This window comes from Fonsecaea nubica, assembly GCF_001646965.1.
Source record: "Fonsecaea nubica strain CBS 269.64 chromosome Unknown Scaff83, whole genome shotgun sequence".
NCBI lineage: Eukaryota > Fungi > Ascomycota > Eurotiomycetes > Chaetothyriales > Herpotrichiellaceae > Fonsecaea > Fonsecaea nubica.
The window spans coordinates 49,344-72,043 of record NW_019173756.1 but is presented as its reverse complement, the minus strand read 5'-3'; the positions used below and the strand labels follow the sequence as shown (position 1 = coordinate 72,043).

Sequence of the window (22,700 nt, the reverse complement as noted above, 5' to 3'; positions counted from 1 at the left end):
CTGACCAGGAACAAAGTCAACCAGTCAGACTCGGCGACGAACTGGCCAGAAAACGTGTAAGTTTCTTACAGTGAGAATGGAACACTGGTGACGCTAGGTAGAGAGAAGTTTGGCGTTGTTGCTGACAGACTTACGGCCAAGCTTTGGTGGCTAGCACATCCAGGGACGAGGCTACGCAAGGCTGAGCCAGGCTGTCCAGTGCTAAGGCTAAGGCGAGAACACGAAGTATTACAGACGACGAGCAATTCAAGAGGGCAAACGCCACATCTCCGGACCTGAATATATATGTGATCGTGCTCATTCTTCATTCTTTGTTCCCAGTCGTGCGTCAAATTTCATAATCTCATAAACAGAGAAATCAGGCTCAGCCTTGTGAGCAAGCGGCATTCGACCAACCATCTGCTCTCAAAGCTGTCCTGATCCCCATCAAATCTGTCTTGTCTGTATGCATGTGTAGAATCGATAAAACCACCGCGAGACATCGTTACCCCATCTGAGTCGTCTGGTGGCAACCAATACTCCCACATGTGCTAGGGCAAGCTCCAATCGGTATCTTGAAACACTGATATCATCAAGCCTGTTGATCTTCATGCTGGCCCCAATGAGAACTTCCAAGGGCAAATAGCTTTTCTTCATCTCTCTGCTCATGCAAATCGCTGTGTTGATCAATCAAAAAAACACGCACAAGGCTCTCCCATGCAAGGTTCTCGCCAATAGCTCGTCCATTTTCTCCACTCCAGATTTTCAAATATGATTCGCTTTGAATCTGTCCTATCAACGCCGTGGCAAAAGAACTTGTACCAATGCATCCGGCACTGGGTTCACAAAACATACGCTCTCCTCGCAAAACCATCGTTGTTCAATGAAACATTATACTCGAAACGGATTCTCCATCAAGCAAACGGGTCATCCCTTGATCGCGGGTTGGCCATTTGTCGCGGAAAGTGGGGTGGATGAAAAGTATTAAACATTGCCAGTCGTTCTCCGATGCTCATCGCGTTGTGTCCGTGACTTGGTGTCGTCGCGAATGCGCTGGTGCTTATGAAAGGGTCGCTCAAACTCGGTACGTGTCGAGGGTTTTTGGACCGGTAGCTTCGCTTATTGGGATCCAGCTCGAATGGGCTTCCTAGTCGCTTCTGAGTCGAATCAGGTTCGGGCGGGGCAAGCCCACCGGAGCTCGGCCGAACATTGGACTTCGCCAATGCCGTCAACGCAGCTGGTAATGGTGGGACCGGCGGAATGCCATCAGCACTCGGAAACTGGGAGGTGGGTGGAGTAAAGAGGCGTTCGACGTGCTCTCGGTTGTTCACTGCGCCGAACGTTGCACCACGATTTCGCACTCGAATTCTTCGCTGATTGATGTCCCCTGCTCCGGTGAAAACCAGCTCAGGTCGGACCTGGGGTTCTGGCTCAAATGTGGTTGGGGCAGGGAGCCGGTTGAGGTCGACATTGAGCTTTTCGATGTTGCTCCCGCTAGGGCTTAGTTCGTCCTCCAAGTTATGCTGAGCTCGTCGTTTGTTGACATTAAGAGAGCTCTCCGGCTCTAGTTTGAATGGGGAGAGCAATCGCGTCCCAGTGGCGTGAACAGTATCAAAGTGCTGGTGGCTAATATGGCGTCGATGTTGAGTGTTGGAGTTACCTGACCCATTCCAAGTACTGTAATTAAAAGGCGAAGCCAAGCGTGGGATGCTGCCCGCAACCTGTAACTTGTCGGGCTCCGACTGGATACCTAAACCAGCTGGGGTAGAGAGCACCATGGTGTCGGACGAAGCGTTGATCGGGGTATTGAACCAGTCATCCGACATCTGCTGGGTCGGAGGCGAATCTCCCGTGACGAGCTGTGCAAGAGGAGCCGTTGCACCACTAGCGACGAGCGAGATGCCTAATTCCCGGGTGGCATAAGCGGTTGACACTTGTGAGTCTTGATTTGAACCCAAATGAGACAAACGAGAGGCTGGCCGACGGGTAAATTGTTCATGGAATGGCGAAGGGCTCCTGGATTCCCGCAACCGCTGGTAATGGGCGGTGATGGTGAACTTCTCTTTGCACAATTGTTTCAATCGCCGTCTCGTGGCAGACTCTGAAGGCCAAGCGCACCTGGTGTCGTTGTGGTCGGTCCGGAGAAAGTCGTTTGGTTCTGGCGTCTTGTCCCTAGTGATGTTTCGCGTCTCAATGACATTTCGCATCTTGTATCGTCGGATGAGAGGTTTGCTAACCCTGGAGGCCCTGGGCCACGTCTCCTTCGCTCTGCGCGCCACACGATGACAAACGCCTGTTGGAGGGATGCTGCCCGGCACTGTTTTGAACGGAGTGACCGTGGGGTCCGCCAGATACATTTGGTAGACGTTGAATAGATGATTGTCCATTTCAATGCTCCATTGCACATTCCCTTTAGACAACATGGTGTTGACCTTTAGCTTCTTGTTCTTCCTCGACGGCGTGTCGGGAATGATGTTGACCTTTGTCGGCGAGAAAGGATCTTGCGACTCGTTCTCAGGGCTCGTCGCGCTGCCGTCGAATGAGGTAGGTCGCGTGGTGAACGTGTCTTCGGATGATGTGAATGAGGAATCGGAACGAAACGAACATTCCGAGACAGACCTGTGCATGTCCCAAGCACCGCTCTTATACTCTGGCAGGACGATCTTGGTCTGGGCGATTGGGGTCCGTGGAAGTTGGGAATCTCTGAAGGTGGATAGCTTCAACCGCTCGCTTGGGGAGGGATCTGTGATGCTATGATTATAGATAGGTCTTCCCAAAGGATTGTGCAATTCAATCGACGGTAGAGCAATGTCGGCATCCACGAATTCAGTTTCCTTTGGTACCGAGGGAGGACTGGAGGGGATAGGGATCTCGGAAGCAAACAGAGTTGCCGGAAGAGCGTTGTTACGCGCCTGGAAGTTGTCCATTCGAATGCGCGACCGGCGCAAACGACAGGTGGAATGATGGGGCGGCGGAGGTAATTTCACCTCTGCAAATGTCTGATCTGGGGTTTTAGGGTCGTCACCGCCATCCAGACCCAAAGGCGCGAAGTTCCGAGGGAGGGTGATGGACATGTGTGGTTTGCGCAGTGCGGACAAGGACAACGGTGTCGGCGATGGTTCGCGGTCGGCCATGGGTTGTATGTGGTATGCGCGCGCACGCTGACTTTCTGCAATCAGGTGTTCGGCGTGATATATACAAGCAGGCGCGGAGACCCGACCGATGCAGCCCTGTCGAGGAGATTGAGAGAGAGTGTTTTTTTGCTTTTCAAGGGTTCATGCTGTGTACGCGCGTTGAGACGGACGGTTATGCGGTTAAGCGGTCGGTCACGCGGACGACAGTCGATCTGAAGGCGCCACGGCGGCTGCAGGCCAGAGGGTGTGAATTTTAGTCTGAGCAATGGATATACAGCGAAGGACAGGCGACTCGAGACAGTCGCGATGGATTGCGACGGCAGAAAAGCGTGTTGGACGCGCAACTTTCCAAGTCGGCAGACCGCAGACGGGGAAAACGTGGCAGTACGGGAGGTACAGGTCGGTAGCAGGTGGAAGTTGAGAAATGATGTGGCTGGGAAAAAGTCGTGAGAAATTGGCGAGACCGGGGTGTGTCGATGCGACCAGGGTGCAGAGACAGAGTCGAACGACGTGATGGACGTGTTAAATGGGAGGGATTGTATGTAGGTCTTGAAACAGAATATTTGTTTACACTTGTTGACGTGATGTTGATGGCGATATGGATTTGAGTCGAGTCGGGTTGTTGGGTGGTGGAAGGATTGGAATGTAAAGAAGCGGGCGGATGACTTTTTCTCTGGGAGGGTTGAAGGAAGGGAGGATCGGGGGGAGAGACAAGGAGAAGTGGACGAAGTGGACGAAAGCCACAAAAAAGGCTTGGGGGCGTCGGTGGTGGTTCAGGGTCTTCGTAGGCTTCACCTTCTGGGCTTCGGCCCCCCAAGGAAAGACCCAGTTCCCAGTGCAGTGGAGAGGACCACCAGAGGGAAGAAGGGGAGAAGGAGAGGTGTGGACTCGGGGGAGGGGGGCACCAGGGGAGAAAGAGAAGGGGGCAAGGCTCGTGCACACCCACACACGCCCTAGGGATTAGCCAACTAGGTACAGTGGGCACCCAGCTAGGAAATAATGGCTAAAGCTGCCCGCTGCCCAGGCTGCCACAACCCCCCCAGAAAGTAAAGCCGCACCACTAGGATGTAGTAGGTGGGAGGAAGAGAAAGATTAATGACAGAAACAGGAAAAAAAGGAAGAGGAAGAGGAATATGGTGATAGGAGAGAGGTCGAATTGCTCTTATTATGCCCTTTGACGGAGCCACTAACTGCGCAGAACAGAGACAATTACGTGTTGAAGGCGAGTTGAAGGACTAAAGACAAAGAGCCACCAGCCAGATGAGCAGCGCATGCAGTAGCAGCAGCAGTAGCTGTAGCAGTTACAGTAGCTCCAGCAGATGTTCACACGATAGTTCAGGGTTCTGCACCTTGATGGTCATATGTCTTGCCAGTAACGGGCTGCCCACGGGAGATGGTAAGACGAAGGAACAGCTCTACGCACTCTATACCGCCTACTGCAAAGCTACTCCCGATGCTCCTTCAATATCAACCACTCCCGCTACTTGGGCTCCTCTTGTCATTTGCTTGTCTCCTTACGAGTGCTCGCTTCACTTTGTTCGGTTATGCTTCAGGTGCAGCTATTTCTCCATCACGCTGCAAAAGCACAGACCCGCGTGTCCAGCGGTTCCCGTGCTCCTCCACTTTTGCCCACAACAACAATCGAGTGTACTTCTGGGTCGAAGAACCCCTTGAAAGGGTCCTGAGTCGGAACGGATGCTTTCCACGAAGGCGGATGAAAGAGGATGTGGTCGTGTGCCGTTTGCATTGTGTGTGTGCGTGTGTTGGTGTGTGTGGGTGAGCGAGAGTGCGGGCCGCAAGGGAACCAAACCAACCCACTCGACGCGTCTGGTTTCCAAGAGACGCGAGATCAACGCGTTGGTGACGCTAAATACGCGAGCCGAACCTATGTGGGTCTATTATGGCCAATAATACTTTACAACCACTGACCTCGTACTGTTACGAGGAAGTCGCTGACGCCACCACCACGACAACGCCAACGCCGGACTTCCACTCGGTTTGCCCAGCTCGCGACTGCCCATCCTCATTCTGTGCACTAGATGTTGATCTGTTGCTCAGAGTCCCAGTACTCGGTACACTCGTACTTGTACAAGCATGAATTTGTTACCCCTTTTCCAGGAACACCGAATACTTGTGCACGAGGATCTACCAACCAAGAACTCCACGTCTCGTCGAAATATGTACCTCTTAGGAGGTAAGTAAACAAACACGACCCCATCTGCCTGCCTAGGTAGGTACCCGAGGTATGTATGTGAAAGGTGGAGTTTATCAATCCCCTCCTCCACGATGGACCCAAGAGAAGAAAAAGAAAGCAAACAATACCCCTTTGTTTCAACTTGTCTCTCATGGCCCTTACATCGCTGGCCCTGACAACAATCAACGAAATGACCAAAGGACCAAGGACCCGGGGTAATTGTACAAGCATCCCTTGCATAAGAAGCCTGCCGAGCAAACAACCAGGCCGCCGCCATCTTCCCTCGTAATATCTTGACAGGTTACACAAGACAATTCGGAAAACCTTGGTTGACTATGGGCGGAGACTCAACGACGTCAGCATTCCCTGGAACAGATACTGGGGGATGGCATGGGAAGCGAGGTAAGGTATTCTTTTGCCATTGGGTTCTTTAACAAAGCAAAGCAAAAGGCCTTGCTGGATTCTTTTGCAAAAACGAGACACAACGCGTTGGGCAGGGCAAGAATGATCTGGCCTAGCCTAGCTGGCATGATATCCCGTCGCCAGGCTGGGATTCCGATCCCATGTTTCCCCCATCCAAGCCACAGTGAAACCATTTTCCTCGGTTGACGGAAAGGGATATCCGTGAACGCGAAGCAAGATCGATTTGATTTGATTTGATACCTTGTACCGACACGGGACACGAGGTATCTACATACAACCTACTTTGTACGGAGAATACACAGGCGACAGAGTTCACCCGTCCCGCTGAAAACCCAAACCCAAAGACAGCACGGACAGCTGGCTTGCTAGTCAGCTGGTGGGGTTTAGACTTCACCATCTGCGACACCAGATTAACGACTAAACCCGCGCCCCGTCATCATCATCACGTCTTTTCGTGTCTTCGTCTATCGGTTCCTTTGTACAAGTCGTCACATCCTTGGTTCATGTACAGGTAACTTGCTTACTCGATCTATCACATCCCTGGGACAGTGGTCCACTTGTGCTCCGGAAACCTTATGCCTTATGCCATCCCACATTTCCCCCCTTACTCGCAGGTATGCACGAATTACCCTTCAGACCGGTTTGTCTCAGGCTCTCCACGTTGATGATGCGACCCTACCAGCTTCCTCGGAATGTTGCTTGGTATACGAGAGGGCCTGAGTGCCCACCACCCTCCTCCCACCAGTCCCGTTCCGCCTGTACCCGTCCTCCCAACTGCCAATCAACGCGCGGATCGCCTCTTCAGCGACCATCACGCCGCGATTGATGTCCTCGACGCCGGTCCAGCCCGGCACGTGCAGGAAAGCCACTTTGCCAACGCGCTCTGTGGCCTCGTCTTCTGAGTCGGACCGCGACGGATCTGAAACAGAGGACGAGGAGGCGTTGTTGTTGCTCACCACCTCGGGTGAAGCTGACGAGGACACCGCGTCGGTTGCCTTCTTGTGGCTCGTGGCTTGCCAATCTCCTCGTCTCTGCCCCTCCAGCCATCTCCGACTCAAGCTCTCAAACAGGGCGTACTCGCAGAGGAACCGGCCGGCGTCGCAAGACAACTTGACCACGGCTTTTCTCCGATGCTCGTCCGCCTTGGTCGACGACACGGGCATGTTACTTGTCCCCCACATCAGATTCCTGGGCACGTTTGCTCGTCCGAGTCCGATGGGCGTGATCGGAACCGCTCGTGTGGCGCTGGTGGGCGTCTCAGCCTCGTTCACCCCCTTTCCAGAGTCCGCCAATGCCTTGTCCATCTCTCCCGTGCCCAAGAATCCTCGCTCTCTCAGTCCCCTCTCTACACCGTCCTCCCACCGACTAAGCACGTCGACCTCATCCCATGCGACATATAGCACCTCTGGGATCCCCTCGGTCCTCCACCGGTTCTCCCCCCAGGTGAAGCCATCGCAGTCGTCCACGTCCTTTATGCGGTAGTTGTCCCTGTGTCCGCGGATCTCGAGGGAGTAGCAGTCACGTCCGCCGGCCATACCAATGTGCAGGATGAAATCGGGATTATGGGTCGCGATGAGGGTGGGTACGGTGGTGGAGACGGTCGAGTACGAGACCCGGACGGCGGAGGGATGAACGATCAATTTGATCTTGTAGTCTGGTGATTTATGCGGAGTGTCGGTCGATGGTGAGGGATAAAGCTCCTCGGGCAGGGCCGAGGCGATTAACCACGAGGGATTTATCAGGAAAGATTTAAATGGCTAAAATGGACCGAGGATGATTATCAGCATGAGGCCTCCAAATAAAGGTACGACAAAAGGACATGGGTTGGGAAGCCCAGAATCCAGGGTCAAGACGCAAGGCCACGATCCAGGTAGCACAATCGCCTTGCACAACAGCTCGTGAGGGTATAGATCGATAGATCGACTCCATCAACGAGTGCCCTCCCTGCTCCAGGCAGCCGCATCGCCTCAATGAGCTTAAGGGACTCTTCCACGTCTTGCCTCCCGCCTCTCAGCCACATTCTCTGCTCTGCAGCATCAAATATGTACAAAGGTTGGAGCTCGGAGCCCGATATCGCGAAAGAAGAGATCTAAACAATCCCCTGATTGACCGATTGAGAGACAAAAGAGAGAAAAAGAACTTACGCCGAAACCTGTAACAAGAACCTTGACCTCCCTCAAGGGAGGCGCACCATCTGCTTCAACGCGACCATTGTCTCCAGCACTGCCGTCATGGTGGAGCGGGTCTGGCGTCAAAGGACCAGCGTCGCCCATTGTTCTTAACGTTGGGGGGGGGTTTTTTTTTTTTTTTTAAAAAAAAAAAGAAAGGTTGTTTAGAAAGGATGATAACAATATTTTGTCAATCTGTTCGTGTGTTCCTGTGTGTGCTTTTGAGTCCTCAAATCCTTATCGGACGGACCCCGCGTGTTCGGACGAGACTTGTGCTCGCTCGGCTCTTTCCTGCGACTGCGGGGACGCGAGATCTCTCGGATTATCTTCTCCGGTCAGTCGCAAAGTCAACGAGGTAGATGTGTGCGTAGATAGCGACGCTGCTAGAGGAGTCTGGAGGGGACAATCGGTAGGGGTTAGAGTGGGATTGATTTATCAAGAGGGAGGCGGGTCGGCGGGTGGTTTCCGACTTCGGGAGTTGATGAAGTGGTGAAACAAAAAAGTAACACGACAGCAGTCGTACGTCGAGTGGTATGTGTGTGTCGCTTGTCTGTCTCTCCCCGTGTGTGCGCGTATGTGTGTATGCGTTCTCTTTTCTCTCCCTCCTCTTTTACAAATCCGTCGCTGCGATCGAGTGAGTGAGTGGAGGAAGGGCACGCGCACCAGCCGGCCGGATATATCCGTTGGTCCCCAGCACTGGGTGGTGTGGTGTGGTGTTTTTCTGTTCCCCCTCTGGAACAGGTTTGAGGAGATACACCGATAAATAGAGAGAGATCAGGATCACCGCGAATCTTGTTTTGTTCGCTCAACTCAGTCAATGTCAGCAGGGTGAAGGCTGCATCGTGCGACCAAGTCTAGTCAGTGTGTGTCAGTCAATCGGTTTCAACGCTTGGAGTGAGTTTTGTCGTCCCGCGCGCGGCCGCCGGATGTGATAGGGATCAGAGAGGATAAGATCAGGAAGCCAAATACATCCACTTCGAGAGCTACGAGTAGCTATGTGATATGTATCAATAAGCAGGTAGGTAGGCAGGCAGGCAGGTAGGTAAGTTGTGTACGAGGTAGCCGGCACAGAGTACCGAGTACGGGAGAGAGTTAAATATATAAAAGATTCAGAGTCGGACGGTATCTACCAGATTATTATCTATCATCAAACAAACTCGGTTTCCCTCTTCGGGCTGCCTAAGGGCGAGAGAGAGGCGGGACATTTTTTCTTTCCTTCCCTTTTCGCAAGGCGGTTGTTGGAAACCTGTGGAGAAAACTGAAAGTTCAATGTCATCATCATGAGATCGGCGCAACGTGCGTGCCCTGGTGCGTTGGAGAAAAAGACAAACTCGGGGTCGATAATGCGGGTGGATGTTGCCTCCTCCACATCCGTTGGATCCTCTTCCTCCTGCTCCTGCGTGATCCCTCGTGTGCCTTTTAGCAGATACATACAGTATGTGCTTTTCTGTACTGTACGACGGCACACACTGTCTACTCGTACACGAGGCATTAACCAATCCCTCCGCATCTCCAAACGGTGGCCACGCGGACAACAAGCAGTCGAGTGCTCGATATCAACTACATCTACAATTGCTGCTTGGGACAAGATGAATTCTGGGATTATTTGCTTTCTCGGTGTCATTGTCATTATTCGCTCGCTAAAAAAGCGAGATAGTATGTTGGTCTCTGTGCCATGCGCCCTTTGCAAATCCATGTCTCTCGAGAAATACCACCCTGTTCGTGACTTTCCAACATGATCCCTTATCCAACATCGCACAAGCCCCCCAACGCCTCGCTCAGTTGTGATCCTCCCACATCTTCGAAGTCCATCTGAGGAATAAATGAAATCAAAACCAGGTCCATCACTTCGTGCAAACCAACCGTTCCATCCGTCTCAAGCTCGCTCTCAGATCCCGACCACCTCGCTCGCCCTCATCCACCAGCCACTTCTCCATCATTACCCTCACTCTTTTCAAATTCCCCTGAATCGGCATTTCTTCCCCATCGGCCACGCAGCCCAGGTTCAACAATGTCGCAAACACATCTCCCCAAATATCCTTCTCCCAGTATCGCTTGAGGTTCTCTTTCAATTTCCATTCCTTCTTTTGACCTGGACCTGCGAGCGTACTGCCTCCAGCTGGGATTGTCTCGATGTATTTACCGAACAACAACGAGTGGATCACCCCCGCTGCCCCGTGATAGTCAATTTGCCACTTCCAGGGTCGACATTCGCGGATTTCGGTACAGTCCTGAGGACAAGAAGGCCAGTCGGCGATGAACTGCGCGGTGGGCTTGAACATACGGGTATCGATGCCGCGGCCAAAGTCAATCAGTCTCAGGCCCCGAGATTGCCACCCGTGATGTCCCTCCGCATCGAATGGCGCTGTCAGATCCATGGTGGTATCGAAGCGTACGAGGCAATTGTCACCCTTCAAGTCGCCGTGGAGGATGCCCACACGATGGAGATCCTCCAGGGTCCGCAGAAGCTCGACACTGAACCACATAGCCACCACTTCGTCTAAACCCTCCGCAGGTTTACCGGCTTTGACATTTTCGCTCCGTGCCATATTGATCAGGTCGAGCAATGTCCCTTGCGGGCTGTAAGAGAGGACGAGGTACGCTTCATCGCGGTAGAGATGACATTCGTGAGCGAGGATGATGGACTGCATGCTTCGCGCGGCCGAACCGAGGCGCTGTTTGATCAAGCGGACGATGTGGAATTCCCAGACCAGTGTGCCCGGCGGGGACTCGGTCTTGAGAGCTTCAAGCGGTTGACGGGATGAATCAGTAAGCTGAGACGACGTTGGTGTCTTGTTCTCCTTGTCATGCTCGTCTGCGTCTTCATTTTCGGCAGGGTCGTAACTATCGACCAGATACACCGGCGCAAACGCCCCCTCGCCCAGTTCTCGCTTGACTGCGTAAACTCGGGTTGTCTCACCGAATTTGAGGATCGGGGGAACTGCTTTGGTTGGGGGTTTCTCGTTCTGACTCTTTCTGGGACTGAATTTCACTTTTGACTTTGCTTGTTTTTCAGCGTAAGACTTCAAGGCAGGATAGCGTCCAAGAGTGATGCTCGAATGATCATAATACCCCTTTTGGGTGGAGAGGGGCGGGTAGACAGAGGTAAGGATCTGGTTTCGGACAGCATCGTCGCACGGATTGCATTGTAGATCCGGGATGATTGGGCCTTTTTGAACCTTTGACAGGGGTGATCTGACAGTCGGTTTCGATGGCAAAGCTGGAGTCTTGAAGGTCTCCTCATTCGTCGTGGGCAAGGGAACAGGCGAGGAATATGGGTCCGTCGGCTTGCGTGGTCCTTTCTTCTGTGGTGAGGATGTGATGAGCTCATCCTCGGTCGCGCCAGTCTCACAGTATTTTCTTTTCGCCGCTGGGGAAGCAGACGTTGGCGTCGCAAGCTCCTGCTGCGGGCTGCTCAGGAACAGATCCTCAACCCCGATTCTCGACGGGCTCTCGTACTTGGACTTGCTAGGGGTCTTGGACTCGAAGTATCCGGGTGCGTTGAAAACAGTCGACGGGGCAAGTGAAGATTCGGTTCGCTCTGCGATTGGTGTCATGAACGGCATCTTGTTTTGTGCCAGCATCGCCGGGTCACGGTAAGGTCGAATCGGGGTCGGCTCATAGTCGATAGGAGGAATGGGGATAAAGCGAGGTTTGTGTGAGATCTCTTGATGTTCGGGGAACTCGATGTCAACTGGGGTGGCGAGGGCGACATCGTTGGCACCGGCATCATTGTTCAAAGCCTCGAGATCTTCCGCTCGCTCATCCATTATTGCGGCCTGGTCTGCAGACATGGCAACAGTGACATCTTGCACGACATGGATATCCCCAGCGTCTGCCGCACCCTCATCGATGTCACCCGCCATCATGGCAATGGCTTTGGTGTCCAGGTCGTCAAAGTTGCCCTCTGCAATGGCAGCAATCGCTTGGGTGTCAAACCCTCCAAACCCAGAAGTCTGCGTTTGGTTCTGGCTGGACGAGTCCATGTTCTCTGTCATGTCCTCTGAATGATCTCTGGTTTTGGCTCTCCTTTGATTCTTGGTCGAGCTCGCTTTGTCCTTGACACCGGAAACATGTGCTAAATCAAGATGTGGCACGTGTTTGCTGGCGGTGAAGTCGGACCAAGGAGAGACGCTTTCAGACTGACTTTGACTTTGTGAGGATTTTCTGATGGATGCTAATGTATCGTCACCAAATTCACTACTAGGAGCCGACACTCGACCGGTTCCTGTGCTCTCGGCATCACCTGTAGTGCTATACCCATCGTCTACTTCACCTTCAGTGAAATCGGTCTCATTGCCACTCTGACTATCCTCTCTGGTTGCTGCTGGTCTGCGGAGTGGCTGGTTAAACATGTCGTATATCTCGTTCGTGGCAGCCTTTGAGTGAAACGTCATCGTTGGCTCTTGCGAGGAATTTTTGCGCTTCAACTTCTTGCCGGTGGGTGATTCCAGTCGAGTCTTGACTGTCTGCGTCTCTTGTTTGACTTCTCTAATCTTCATCTTCCTCTCCTTCTGTTTCGACGGCTTGGATGTCGGCTGAGAATCTGACTGTGGCATACCGACCATAGATTGGGTCGACACATCGTGAACACTGAGGCTGGAGGTGGCACCGCTGTTCAGGTCGATCTTATCGGGGAACGAGTGTGTAAGATTCTCAATATCTTCTGGCTCTCGAGACTTGTTGATCTTCGACCTCACGTTCATCGAGGCATTGGCGCCAGTTGGTTTCAACGGAGTTCCTTCTTCTCGTGGTCTCCAGTCCTTCTGGGCCCAGCCTCGAGACATGGCTCGAAGCTCTTCGAAGCTGAATTCTTGGTCAGTGTCGGCCGGGTAGATAGCTTCAAGGTCTACGAAGACTCGTTCAGCTCGACCGGTGCGTGGATTGACGACTTGATGCGATTGCTGTGAGTCTTGGTTTGACAGCGACCGTGTGGATTGTCCCTGTGCTCGTGATGCCTAGGATTCCACGAAATCGGTCAGTCACTCTATCATCAAGAGGAAGAACAAGACCAAAGTCTTGATAGTAGTCCAAAAGTTCAGATTGTATTGATTGACACTAGACATGGAAAAAAAGGTCAATCATACCGGATCCTTGAATATTTCCATTTTTGGGACCGACCCTACTCTCCCTCCAGCCTTCAACTTCTCTCCCGCCCATGATCGAGCCTCGATAGTGTTCTCCTTCTTGCGATCCTTCATTGACCCGATGGTATCCCAACCTTTCGTGGTGTTTGCACTCAATTGCTGCTGTTGAGCATTATCGGCATCCGAGAAAATGGCCATTTTGGGCTTGCCGGAGCGCGACGTTGGTGCAGAGCTGGCACTTAGCCCATTCCTCTGCCGTGCTGCTTGTGGGTCGTCACCCCGGTGGGCAGAAGCAAACGGATCAACCTTGGCCGCGAGGGCTGGGCGAACAGTGGGCAGCGCAGGGGAGCTAGGCTCATCGTCTGCTTGCGGCCTGGTATCGAATCGCTGCTGGAACTGAGCGTATTTCCGCGTCAGTCTTTCCGTGGGTCTGGCTTCCCGCTCAATTCCCAGCTTATATACTTCATCTGCTTGCGCCCATCTCCCTGCGGTTTCCAGCCATGCCGCAAACTCTTCATAAAACAGCCCAAGTCCCTCACCGATACCGTGTCGAGCAAGGAACGCAAAGGTCTCTCTGGGTGTGTCCGAGAATAAGCGGATATAATACAGCCACAATTTCAAGTAGCGCGGGTCATTCTTGTAGTGGTTTGTGGTGAGGAAAGCCTTCGTGGCTCGCTCCAGCAGCGGCAGAAGCTGAGATTGAGGTGTTGATTGGGCTGATGGGTATGCGTTCAGCGTCCATTTGACATATCGGTCATAAATATCGAGAGGGTCGTCCGAATCCGCTATCGATTGGAGTTCGATTTCATATTCTTGTCGGATGGCGTCGTTGAGTGTTTTCGTCTCTTCCAAAGTCGGAGTTGCGCTTGCGCCTAAACCCCTGGAAGAGGAAAGAGGCGACAATATTGAGGCGAGCTGCTTGACTGATCGGCCGCCAGGGAGAGACTGGATGTTTTCCTTGTGGGTTTCTATAATGTCGAAATTAATGAGGTCGCTGTCTGCGGCGACAGATGCGGCCATTGCTGCTGTCGTAGTGTCTGCACTGTCTATCCTGTGTCCGTTAATATGCGGTCGTGCAAAGTCTGCTGTCGCCAACAAAGGGAAGTAATGCAGACGAGAAGAGATGCAGATGAAGTTAGTTGATTGGGCAACGTGCTGGCCATGTCAACAAACAAACCGCTAGAGTTGCTTCCGAACTTTAGCCGAAGCTTCCACATCCACTACATCCCCACGCCCGCACGAGTTGCAACTTCAACAGCTACTGGGCAAATGGAACGCCTGAAACAAGGTGAGCGTACAAGAGAAGCATCAGCTTGTTGCTTCATCTGCTCCATTACCTCTTGCTCTCTGTTGCTACCGTTTCTCTGACTACGTGCGCACTGGTATACAGCCAGACCATGGCTATCTCTGCACTTCCAGTCTGGCCGCTGGTCCTCTTTGGCATCTTGGAACCTGCGTCGCTGTACGATTCTTGCCCACTTTCGGGATCGACAGTGCTCTTTGCTGACATGTAGGTACGGAGGACAGGACGTGGGCCTATTTCATCACCCTTTTCCAGCCTCAACAGTACTATGCCGACCAAGCGCCCAACACTACCATAACGGATCTTCTCTTCACTCCAAATGCCCTCTCCCTGACTCTCCAGTTGGGCAATGTCTTTCTTCTCCTCGCGGCAGTGGCGGTCATCTGCTGCTTCACCACCCACGCTGAGATTGCAAGGAGGTACTTGATTGCGGTGGCTCTGGCCGACTTGGGTCACATATATTCTATATACTGCGCGCTTGGGGACAAGGTGTTCTGGGACCTGAACCAGTGGAACGTGATGATATATTCGAATATTGGAGTCAGTGCGTTCTTGCATGTGAACAGGTTGATGACTGTGACTGGGATGTTCGGGCGGCTAGGGACTCGCGAGAATGCTGCCAAAAAGAACGGATAGAAAGGAGGAATCAGAGCAGGAAAAGACGTTTAAGAGATCTTTTAGGTATCTTGGCATTGCCTTTTCAGCCATATGGGCCGAAGGTTCTCGGGCTATCTCTGCCCTGAGCCTACAGTGGCACGAATTTTGCGTTTGTGTTTTGCACAAAAGACATTTCTTCTCCAAGGATCCTCTCCTCCATGCCTCCCCAGAAGCCGTACGCCTGCTTCGAATGAGTAAAGACACTCTACACTCGAGGGTTGGCCAATTGGACAGCACGGCGGCGGTCTCTCTCTTCGGCAATGGACAACTGTAGAAGCACCGTAAGCATGAGTCAAGCGAGAAAGATATGCATGTGAGACTTACCTTGACACCCTTGCCCTTGGGCAGACTGATCCACGGCTTCTCCTTGCCAATGATGAAAACGTTGCTCTCTCGGGTTGCAAATGAGTTGTCAATTGCATCCTTGATGTGAACAATGTTGAAGCCACCGTCGTGTCTCTCACGGTGAGTGATGACACCAACACGGCCCATGTTACGACCACCAGTGACCATGGCGATCACACCAGTGTCGAATCGGATGAAGTCGGTAATTTTTCCAGAGGTGAGGTCAATCTTGACAGTGTCGTTGACCTTGATGGCCGGATCGGGGTATCGGATACTATTAATCCCATCAGCTTCTTGAAATATATTTTTTTTTCCAACCAAAGCTTGGCCCAACGGCTGATAGATGCAGGCGTGTGAACTTACGTGCGAGCATCATGCGTAACCAAGTATGGGATTCCTCCTTTGCCAACTTGTACTCTCTTGACCTTGCCGAGTTTGTATTCCGCCTCAGCTTGTTCGATGCGGTGGATGGCGAAGCGCCCTTTGGTATCGTAGACGAGACGGAAGTGCTCTCCAGTCTTCTCAATCGAGATGACATCCATGTAGCCCGCAGGGTAGGTGATGTCGGTGCGGACCTTGCCATCGACCTTGATGAGGCGCTGCATCAGAATGGCCATGGTCTCGCGATTGTTCAGGGAGTACTTGAGGCGGTTGCGGAGGAAGACGATCAAAGGAAGGCAGTCACGGCTTTTCTGTACATTTGTTTGTCCTCGTTAGCATTTCCAACAGTCAATGCGCAAAAGCCAGAAGATGCTTGGAGGGGGAAGACCAACGTGAGGCCCAGGGGATGCCTTGGGAGCATAGGCACCCGAGAGCTTGTCCAAAAGCCAGTGCGAGGGCGCACTGAGACGCTTCTGATGCTTCTTTGGACCGCGACCCATCTTGACTTGATTGTTGGATGTAGAGATTGAAAGGTGACAATCCGCGCAAGGTCTGTGAGTGTGGACGGTGGAAAAGAATAATTGGAATTTGGTTGTGGCCCTTGCCAAGATTTATCACGACTAGCCTGTTTTGGGACGTGATCTTGGAAAGACAGAGAATTGTGTCATTTGAAAACCTAATTCGCCGCCAAGCCATGTCAAGTACCGAGTAGGGTCCCGAATATAGGAGAAGATGCCACAGCTCAGGATCATGAACATCTATTGTGACAAGGTATCTATTAAGCCGGACTAAGTAATCTGATGACCTGCTTTGTCCCCCCGGAATTTCTCGACTATCTCGGTAGTGCGACAACAAGGTCAGCGACTACTTATGTACTTGGTCGCAAGTGAGATCCTTGGAAATGGCCATTCAACAGTTGTCTCTTTGATCCTGCAACTCGCGACTGTTTTTGCTTTGAGACAGCTATGGAGCATGTTCTTAGTGTTTGTGATGGACATTGATTTTGATTGCGTTTGAGGGCTTGTCTGACAGCACGTCGGCGGTGGCGCAACTGTAAAACAATTCGATAGCCTCTGAAACTTCTTTGTGGCGGTGTCTTGCAGATGATCCCGGCCGTACCATCTTGTGATGTTGCTCGCACTGCGTCGCGAGCGAGGACGGCACTCGACTGGTGGACAGTAGATTTGACTGTAAAGAAGCCTTGTGTCAGATGCTTCAATGGTCCCGGTTTCAGGCATAGACCGCCATGGGACCGCGGATGAACGACCCGCTCGACTGGAATTGATTATCCAGGCTTCTTTCCCCACACAAAGTGGAAATGGACATAAAGATGAAGCCTGGGGTTGACCAAATCCTGCTTGACTCGCTGAATCGTGACCAGGGCTTGGTCGATGCTGTAGCCCAAGATCCTAGTGAACATGGCCAATGTGAATGGCTCGACAGCGTCGACAAATTGCGCGCGGTAATATGTTCCAAGCTCCTTGTACCTCTTCCCTCTGGCCCAGGGACCAATGGGACACCTGTATACCTCCTCATGGATGTCGACAAATCCGGCTTCCTGCATGTAGTTCTTCAATTTGTTTGCAGTTTTCAGTTCCTTGCCGAATCGCTTGCTCCCTTCGTTCATCTCCTCGACCCAATTCTTCAGATAGATGGCCTGGTCAAGAGTATCATCATCGGAATACACGTGGCAGTGATACTCCTGCATCTCCATCCATCCACCAGGATTCAAGTGAGACAAAGCCTGGGTAAACAACCGGGGCCAGTCGGCAACGCTGCCGCAGAGTGACCGCCCATGAATATAATCGAAATGCTCCGAGGGAGGATACGCCCATTCGCTTTCGAAATCGTCAACATAAAACTTGCAATTGGGAGGCACCCAGCCGGGTTGAATCGGGCTGAGATCAGTACCAACGATGGTGGCGCCGGGAAAGTCATCAGCAAACTCGATGCACCAAAGACCGGTGCCACAGCCCATGTCGAGGACACGCTGGGGCTGGTTCAATGGGGCGCGAGATAAAGAGCCCCCCAGAATTAGTTTATAGATGTGGTGAAGCATGTCTAGCCGTGCTTGCTCATCTTCGTCGTTGGGTAAGATATACTGGCCTTCGCGATAGGCGTGGTACCGCCGGCCATTCTCATACCGGTAGTTGAGAACCGAGCTTGCTAACGAAGCTGACCAGGACCCTGCAACAGAGCCGCCGTAGCCTGAATCTCCATCACTGGGGTCAGACTAGACCTCTATTAGCACTACTTGGGATAGGGTTAGATGATAACGAACATCTGCTTCCAAATCTGGCTCGTGGTGCTGGTCGTCAGTGATTGTGTGGCACATTGCCGGACCGCCGGGAGTAGGTTGTGATCACGCAACTGGAGGCGCAACAGAAGGCGTTGGAGAGATAGTGGGCGAGGTGGAATATAGAGAGGTCAGGATAGAAACATGGGCTAAATGGGTGGAAGTATGAACATTCACGTTATTGATGTGGGAAAGGAATTGCGAAGCCAAAGTGAGGGGGTGTGTGCGAGGCTTACATTCCTGGCACCGCATCCAAAACTGTCTGGGCGGATTTGGAGACATCGGATATCATGAGGGCAGATGTTGTACGAAGTTCGAGAACCAATACCAACTCACACGACTCGTTTCTGACGGTTTGCTAATATCTGCTTTGGCGGTGTTGATGCATCCAGTGGCAGTCTGTGTTGGGTCCATTTGACGGCAAGTGCCGGGGGGTTCGGAATTCGGGCCGGCACGACGAGCTAGTAATGCACTAGTCCGAGCATAGATATTAGAGTCATATTTAGCGGAGTTGAACACAGGTGTTAGCAGTGACGGGGGACTCCGAACACGTACTTTCCTTCTCCAGATACTCTTCGTACCAATAATCGTACGAAGATATAAAAGATGGAGTCAACTAGAACTACACATACAGCGATAGATGAACGAAAGAGTCCAACGGAAAGGTGAGGTAGCCATCAACGATTCGTTTCTCTTCTGTCTACAAGGTACGGGTACTTCTTCGCTTCTCAACTCCTCCCTCCGTCACCTCCAACTGTCCCCCGTCACTGTCCCACATGCTTCTCAAGCTCCCCAATCTCTGCAATAGGTGCGTTGCATCAACTAGCGCACCATGATGCATCCCCAACCGACGCAGCATCGCCGGAGAAAGACATTCCTTGCCGCACTACTCAATGTATGCGGTTGTTCCTGACCTGGTGAAGAGATTGGTCGTCTCGGTCCTATTCGATCCCCACATGCTTGAAAGACATTGACTATTCCTCTGAAGGCGCAATCTCCATCATTCCTTCAGCTGTCAAACGTGCCATCGCCGGACAATAATCCAGCATGGATAACATCAAATTGATCCTCATCGCCCGCCCTTCTCTGGCGCTCTTGACCCTCGCTGTCGCTTCAGCCACCGTATACTGTCTTGCTCTCGCTATTTATCGTCTCTACTTTCATCCCATTGCTCATTTTCCAGGTCCTAAGCTTGCCGGCCTTACAAGATGGTATGAGTTCTACTACGAAATCGTCCAGAAAGGCCAGATGACCTTTCATATCCAGAATCTCCACAAGAAATATGGTGAGCATCCGCAAGTACGCCATGCTGTGAGCTAACTTCATGGTTCACAGGTCCCATCGTACGCGTCACTCCAAATGAATTGCACGTTCTCGACTCCGACTACTTCGAAGAGCTCTATGTCAAGTCTGGTAGGCTCGACAAGTATGCGCCGTTCTCTGCCAGGTTTGGTACCGACGATACTTTTTTCACCGCGCCACTTCAGGAAGACCACCGTCGCTTGCGCAATGCCGTAGCCCCCTTCTTCTCTAAGCGAAAAATCATGGACTTTCAGCCTGTGGTGCGGGCCAAATTGAGGAAACTATGCTCAAACGTCCAAGAATATGCGGGAACTGACCGTGTGTTCCCGCTTCACCGTGCCTGGACCGCTTATGCGGGAGATGTCGTGACCGAATTCTGTTTCGCAAAAGCCTACGACCATCTCGATTCTCCGGATTTCAAAGTGACCTTCCACGAAGCGATGCACGCCGCCTGCGAATCATCCAGCGTGCTGATGCAATTTCCGTGGTTGTGGCCTGTGATGAACAGCCTGCCAGATTGGTTGGTGCTGAGACTCGAGCCGAACATGTACATGCACATTCAAGTGCAACAGGTAAGTGACAGCACGCCACCCATTGAGTCGGTGGCCTGACCCGATGAACCAAGGACTTCCATCGGACCATCTCCGCACTCAAGGAGGACCACGACGAATCTAAGAAGATGGTTGACCATCCCACGCTGTTCCACGAGATGCTTCACAGTGACCTTTCCGAGAGGGAGAAGTCAGTCAACCGCATGGTCCAAGAGGCTCAAGTCATCATTGGGGCTGCCATCTTGACCACGTCCTGGGCCGCTGCGGTGGCCAGCTTCCACATCATTGACAAGCCCGACATCTTCAGGAAGTTACGTGCCGAGCTTGAAGAGGCCATTCCCGACCCATCCTCGCAGCTCGACTGGCAGAATCTTGAACAGTTACCCTACTTGACAGGGTGTATCAAAGAGGGTATCAGACTAGCATATGGGATCGCTTCGCGGCTGCCTCGGGTCGCCCGTCACGATTTGAAGTACAAAGACTGGGTGATCCCGGCAGGCACACCAGTCTCCATGACTATCGTCGACATGAATCATGACGAGGATATCTTCCCTCAATCACATTCGTTCATTCCAGAGAGGTGGCTGAACAACCCAACCACAAAGGACGGCCAACCGCTAGAGCGGTACTTTATTGGGTTTGGGAGAGGAACAAGGCAATGTATTGGGTTGAAGTGAGTTGTGACTGCTTTCTATCTCTCCACTCTTGGCCTTAGTATCATGCCACGCTGGAACGCTGCTGACATGTTGCAGTCTTGCTCAAGCTGAGCTGTACATGGGGCTTGCATCGATCTTTAGGAGGTTCTCCTTTGAGCTGTACGAGACTGACGTGTCGGATACGGTGTTAGCCCACGATTATTTCGTGCCAACTGTCAAGCTCGACACCAAAGGGATCCGAGTCAAGGTGAAATCGGTGGAAAAGTAGTCTTATTTTTCTCAGAATAGTCGATTGTTGCCAGTGGATGGGCCTAATTTTGTAGTCCGCCGCGTCGGGTGGTTCTGTGTTGTAATTCCGATGCTGAATCTCCGGATCGTCTTGAAAGTCAGGTACACATCTAGGCAGGAGGCAGAAATGATGCATAAAGTCCCGCTTGAACCAAAGCATAGATGACCATCCACCGAATAACCACGGAAGCTCGCTTCGGTTCCGTCTGAAGCTTGATCGCCAGCCAGATATACCACAGCGGATAGCCAGAGGACAGCCTCGTGATGATTTGTACGTGGTAACTCGTGAGTGCAAGCACGGCGAGAATGAGTTGCGGCAGGGCCAGGCTCAACAGCGCTCGTTTGCCAGTTGATACGGTTGTGGACAACGATGCTGTCGAGTCTCGGATAACAAGTTGAGGGCGCCGTAGGACATCCACGGCGGAGTAGATCAAGATCGAGAGGGTCGGTGCGGCCAAGAGAAACAGCGGGAGATTCGATATGGTCCAGTAGCGAAAGAGACCGACGTTCCTGGTCGAAGTACTTTGTTAGCGGTGGGCCATACATGGCGACTCGTGGACTCCCTCACCAGTAATGAGATTGGACAAAGGTGAAGATGGACGGGAGTGTCTGATTGCACCAGGGTCTCCTGTCGCGGGGGTCGCGGCCGTGGCAGTATTCCCAATATGCCAGGGCTTGCGGATACGCCATGCCAAAGGCCACCAGGAGACCGCCAACCACGGCCGAGGCCAGCCAAGTAACCCGCGAAGCCGAGATGCCCCCGGAGAACATAGCAAGGAACATGGTAAGCGCTTCGACAAGGAACGGTATTCCAGCCAATACGCCATTGCTCCGAACGATCGTAGCAGTACTAAAGGACATCGCTGTGGAGATCATCGTGGTACAGGCGGCGAATACTTGACCTCTGTGGAAATGCTGGGTCGCGTGAATATATCCCAAAAAGCCAGACATGGACAGAAACGCAAAAACGCTTTCGGAAGAAGGGGCAGAGAGAAACACGCCCGCAGGAGAAATGATATGGAGTGCAGCGGCGGAGAATGGGACCGGAGACTTGGTGGGTTTGTCGGTTCCGGTTAGAGATTCTGTCAATGCCCATAGCTGGATAACTGACAGCCAATGGGCTATGTGCGATAAAATGATTCCGGCCAAGGATGATGATGGCCCTCCGGCGATTCCCAGCTGGGAGAGGTCTGGGATATCGTCAATAAGTGAGCTCCGAACGCATCAAAGGGGGGAATGAAAGATACATGTGCTGGTCCATGATATTGCGGTCGACAGACCAATGCCAAACGCCCATTCCTGCTCAAAAACATGTCCTTGGTCCGATAGGTGCGTGTAATATATAGCATCCCATCGAACAAGCTTCATCCACCAGTTTGACATGTCGTCTGGGGTGTCTGATATGGTTTGCTGACCTCCATCTTCCCAGTCCAGGAGGCTTGTGGACGTGTCGTATCCGACGCCAGGGGCGGCCAAGGTGATGAGGATTATCACCGACTTCCAAGCGACAAAGAGCACAAACAGGGTGAGAATGGGATGGCCCTGTCTGTAGCTTGACCAGAGCGAAGGCGTCATTCTGCCCTCGCCGTGCTGTGCTGTTTGTGAGTAAATCATTGGGCCCCTGAGTTGTGAATGGCGAAATCTTGAGTTTCTTGTCTTGCGCAGCGCAAAAGATCCACCGTAGACACAGCCGCAGTTCCGCCATAGCTGGCAGCCGTCACCTTGGCGTCAACAACTCCACCGTAGCAGCCAAATCTCAACCGGCTGCCAATCTACACCTCGTACGGGATATATACACATTGGAAGAGCTGGTTCGTCACAATGAAGCATTTGTGATCTGGCTTAGCTTAGCGGATATCCCACTAAGCGGTGCTTTGCTTCACACTTGTCGTCCTACCTCCTCGACGTCTCAAGGATGAAATCATCTACACGAACC

The 22,700-nt window shown here is 52.4% G+C and overlaps 8 protein-coding genes across 8 annotated transcripts; 2 read left to right on the top strand and 6 right to left on the bottom strand.

Annotated features, from left to right (window-relative positions):
- Nucleotides 1-893: 893 nt before the first annotated feature.
- Nucleotides 894-3,113, bottom strand: AYO20_09244 (hypothetical protein; the record flags this gene model as incomplete). The annotated part of the gene is made up of 1 exon (XM_022647515.1): nucleotides 894-3,113. One exon carries the CDS (start codon nucleotides 3,111-3,113, stop codon nucleotides 894-896), a length of 2,220 nt encoding a protein of 739 aa, XP_022496504.1.
- A 3,264-nt stretch (nucleotides 3,114-6,377) lies between these two features.
- AYO20_09243 (hypothetical protein) lies at nucleotides 6,378-8,003 on the bottom strand (the record flags this gene model as incomplete). The annotated part of the gene is made up of 2 exons (XM_022647514.1): nucleotides 6,378-7,487; nucleotides 7,875-8,003. The coding sequence occupies 2 exons, from the start codon at nucleotides 8,001-8,003 to the stop codon at nucleotides 6,378-6,380; spliced, it is 1,239 nt and encodes a 412-aa protein (XP_022496503.1).
- Nucleotides 8,004-9,742: 1,739 nt separating this feature from the next.
- AYO20_09242 (hypothetical protein) lies at nucleotides 9,743-14,005 on the bottom strand (the record flags this gene model as incomplete). Its single annotated transcript, XM_022647513.1, has 2 exons — nucleotides 9,743-12,841; nucleotides 12,986-14,005. 2 exons carry the CDS (start codon nucleotides 14,003-14,005, stop codon nucleotides 9,743-9,745), a joined length of 4,119 nt encoding a protein of 1,372 aa, XP_022496502.1.
- Nucleotides 14,006-14,382: 377 nt separating this feature from the next.
- AYO20_09241 (hypothetical protein) lies at nucleotides 14,383-14,924 on the top strand (the record flags this gene model as incomplete). Its single annotated transcript, XM_022647512.1, has 2 exons — nucleotides 14,383-14,447; nucleotides 14,513-14,924. The coding sequence occupies 2 exons, from the start codon at nucleotides 14,383-14,385 to the stop codon at nucleotides 14,922-14,924; spliced, it is 477 nt and encodes a 158-aa protein (XP_022496501.1).
- A 226-nt stretch (nucleotides 14,925-15,150) lies between these two features.
- On the bottom strand, nucleotides 15,151-16,171 carry AYO20_09240 (40S ribosomal protein S4; the record flags this gene model as incomplete). The annotated part of the gene is made up of 4 exons (XM_022647511.1): nucleotides 15,151-15,213; nucleotides 15,270-15,564; nucleotides 15,654-15,982; nucleotides 16,064-16,171. The coding sequence occupies 4 exons, from the start codon at nucleotides 16,169-16,171 to the stop codon at nucleotides 15,151-15,153; spliced, it is 795 nt and encodes a 264-aa protein (XP_022496500.1).
- A 785-nt stretch (nucleotides 16,172-16,956) lies between these two features.
- On the bottom strand, nucleotides 16,957-18,006 carry AYO20_09239 (hypothetical protein; the record flags this gene model as incomplete). Its single annotated transcript, XM_022647510.1, has 2 exons — nucleotides 16,957-17,904; nucleotides 17,953-18,006. The coding sequence occupies 2 exons, from the start codon at nucleotides 18,004-18,006 to the stop codon at nucleotides 16,957-16,959; spliced, it is 1,002 nt and encodes a 333-aa protein (XP_022496499.1).
- Nucleotides 18,007-19,014: 1,008 nt separating this feature from the next.
- AYO20_09238 (hypothetical protein) lies at nucleotides 19,015-20,744 on the top strand (the record flags this gene model as incomplete). The annotated part of the gene is made up of 4 exons (XM_022647509.1): nucleotides 19,015-19,252; nucleotides 19,303-19,841; nucleotides 19,895-20,493; nucleotides 20,573-20,744. The coding sequence occupies 4 exons, from the start codon at nucleotides 19,015-19,017 to the stop codon at nucleotides 20,742-20,744; spliced, it is 1,548 nt and encodes a 515-aa protein (XP_022496498.1).
- Nucleotides 20,745-20,874: 130 nt separating this feature from the next.
- On the bottom strand, nucleotides 20,875-22,339 carry AYO20_09237 (hypothetical protein; the record flags this gene model as incomplete). The annotated part of the gene is made up of 3 exons (XM_022647508.1): nucleotides 20,875-21,274; nucleotides 21,333-21,954; nucleotides 22,045-22,339. The coding sequence occupies 3 exons, from the start codon at nucleotides 22,337-22,339 to the stop codon at nucleotides 20,875-20,877; spliced, it is 1,317 nt and encodes a 438-aa protein (XP_022496497.1).
- Nucleotides 22,340-22,700: the final 361 nt, after the last annotated feature.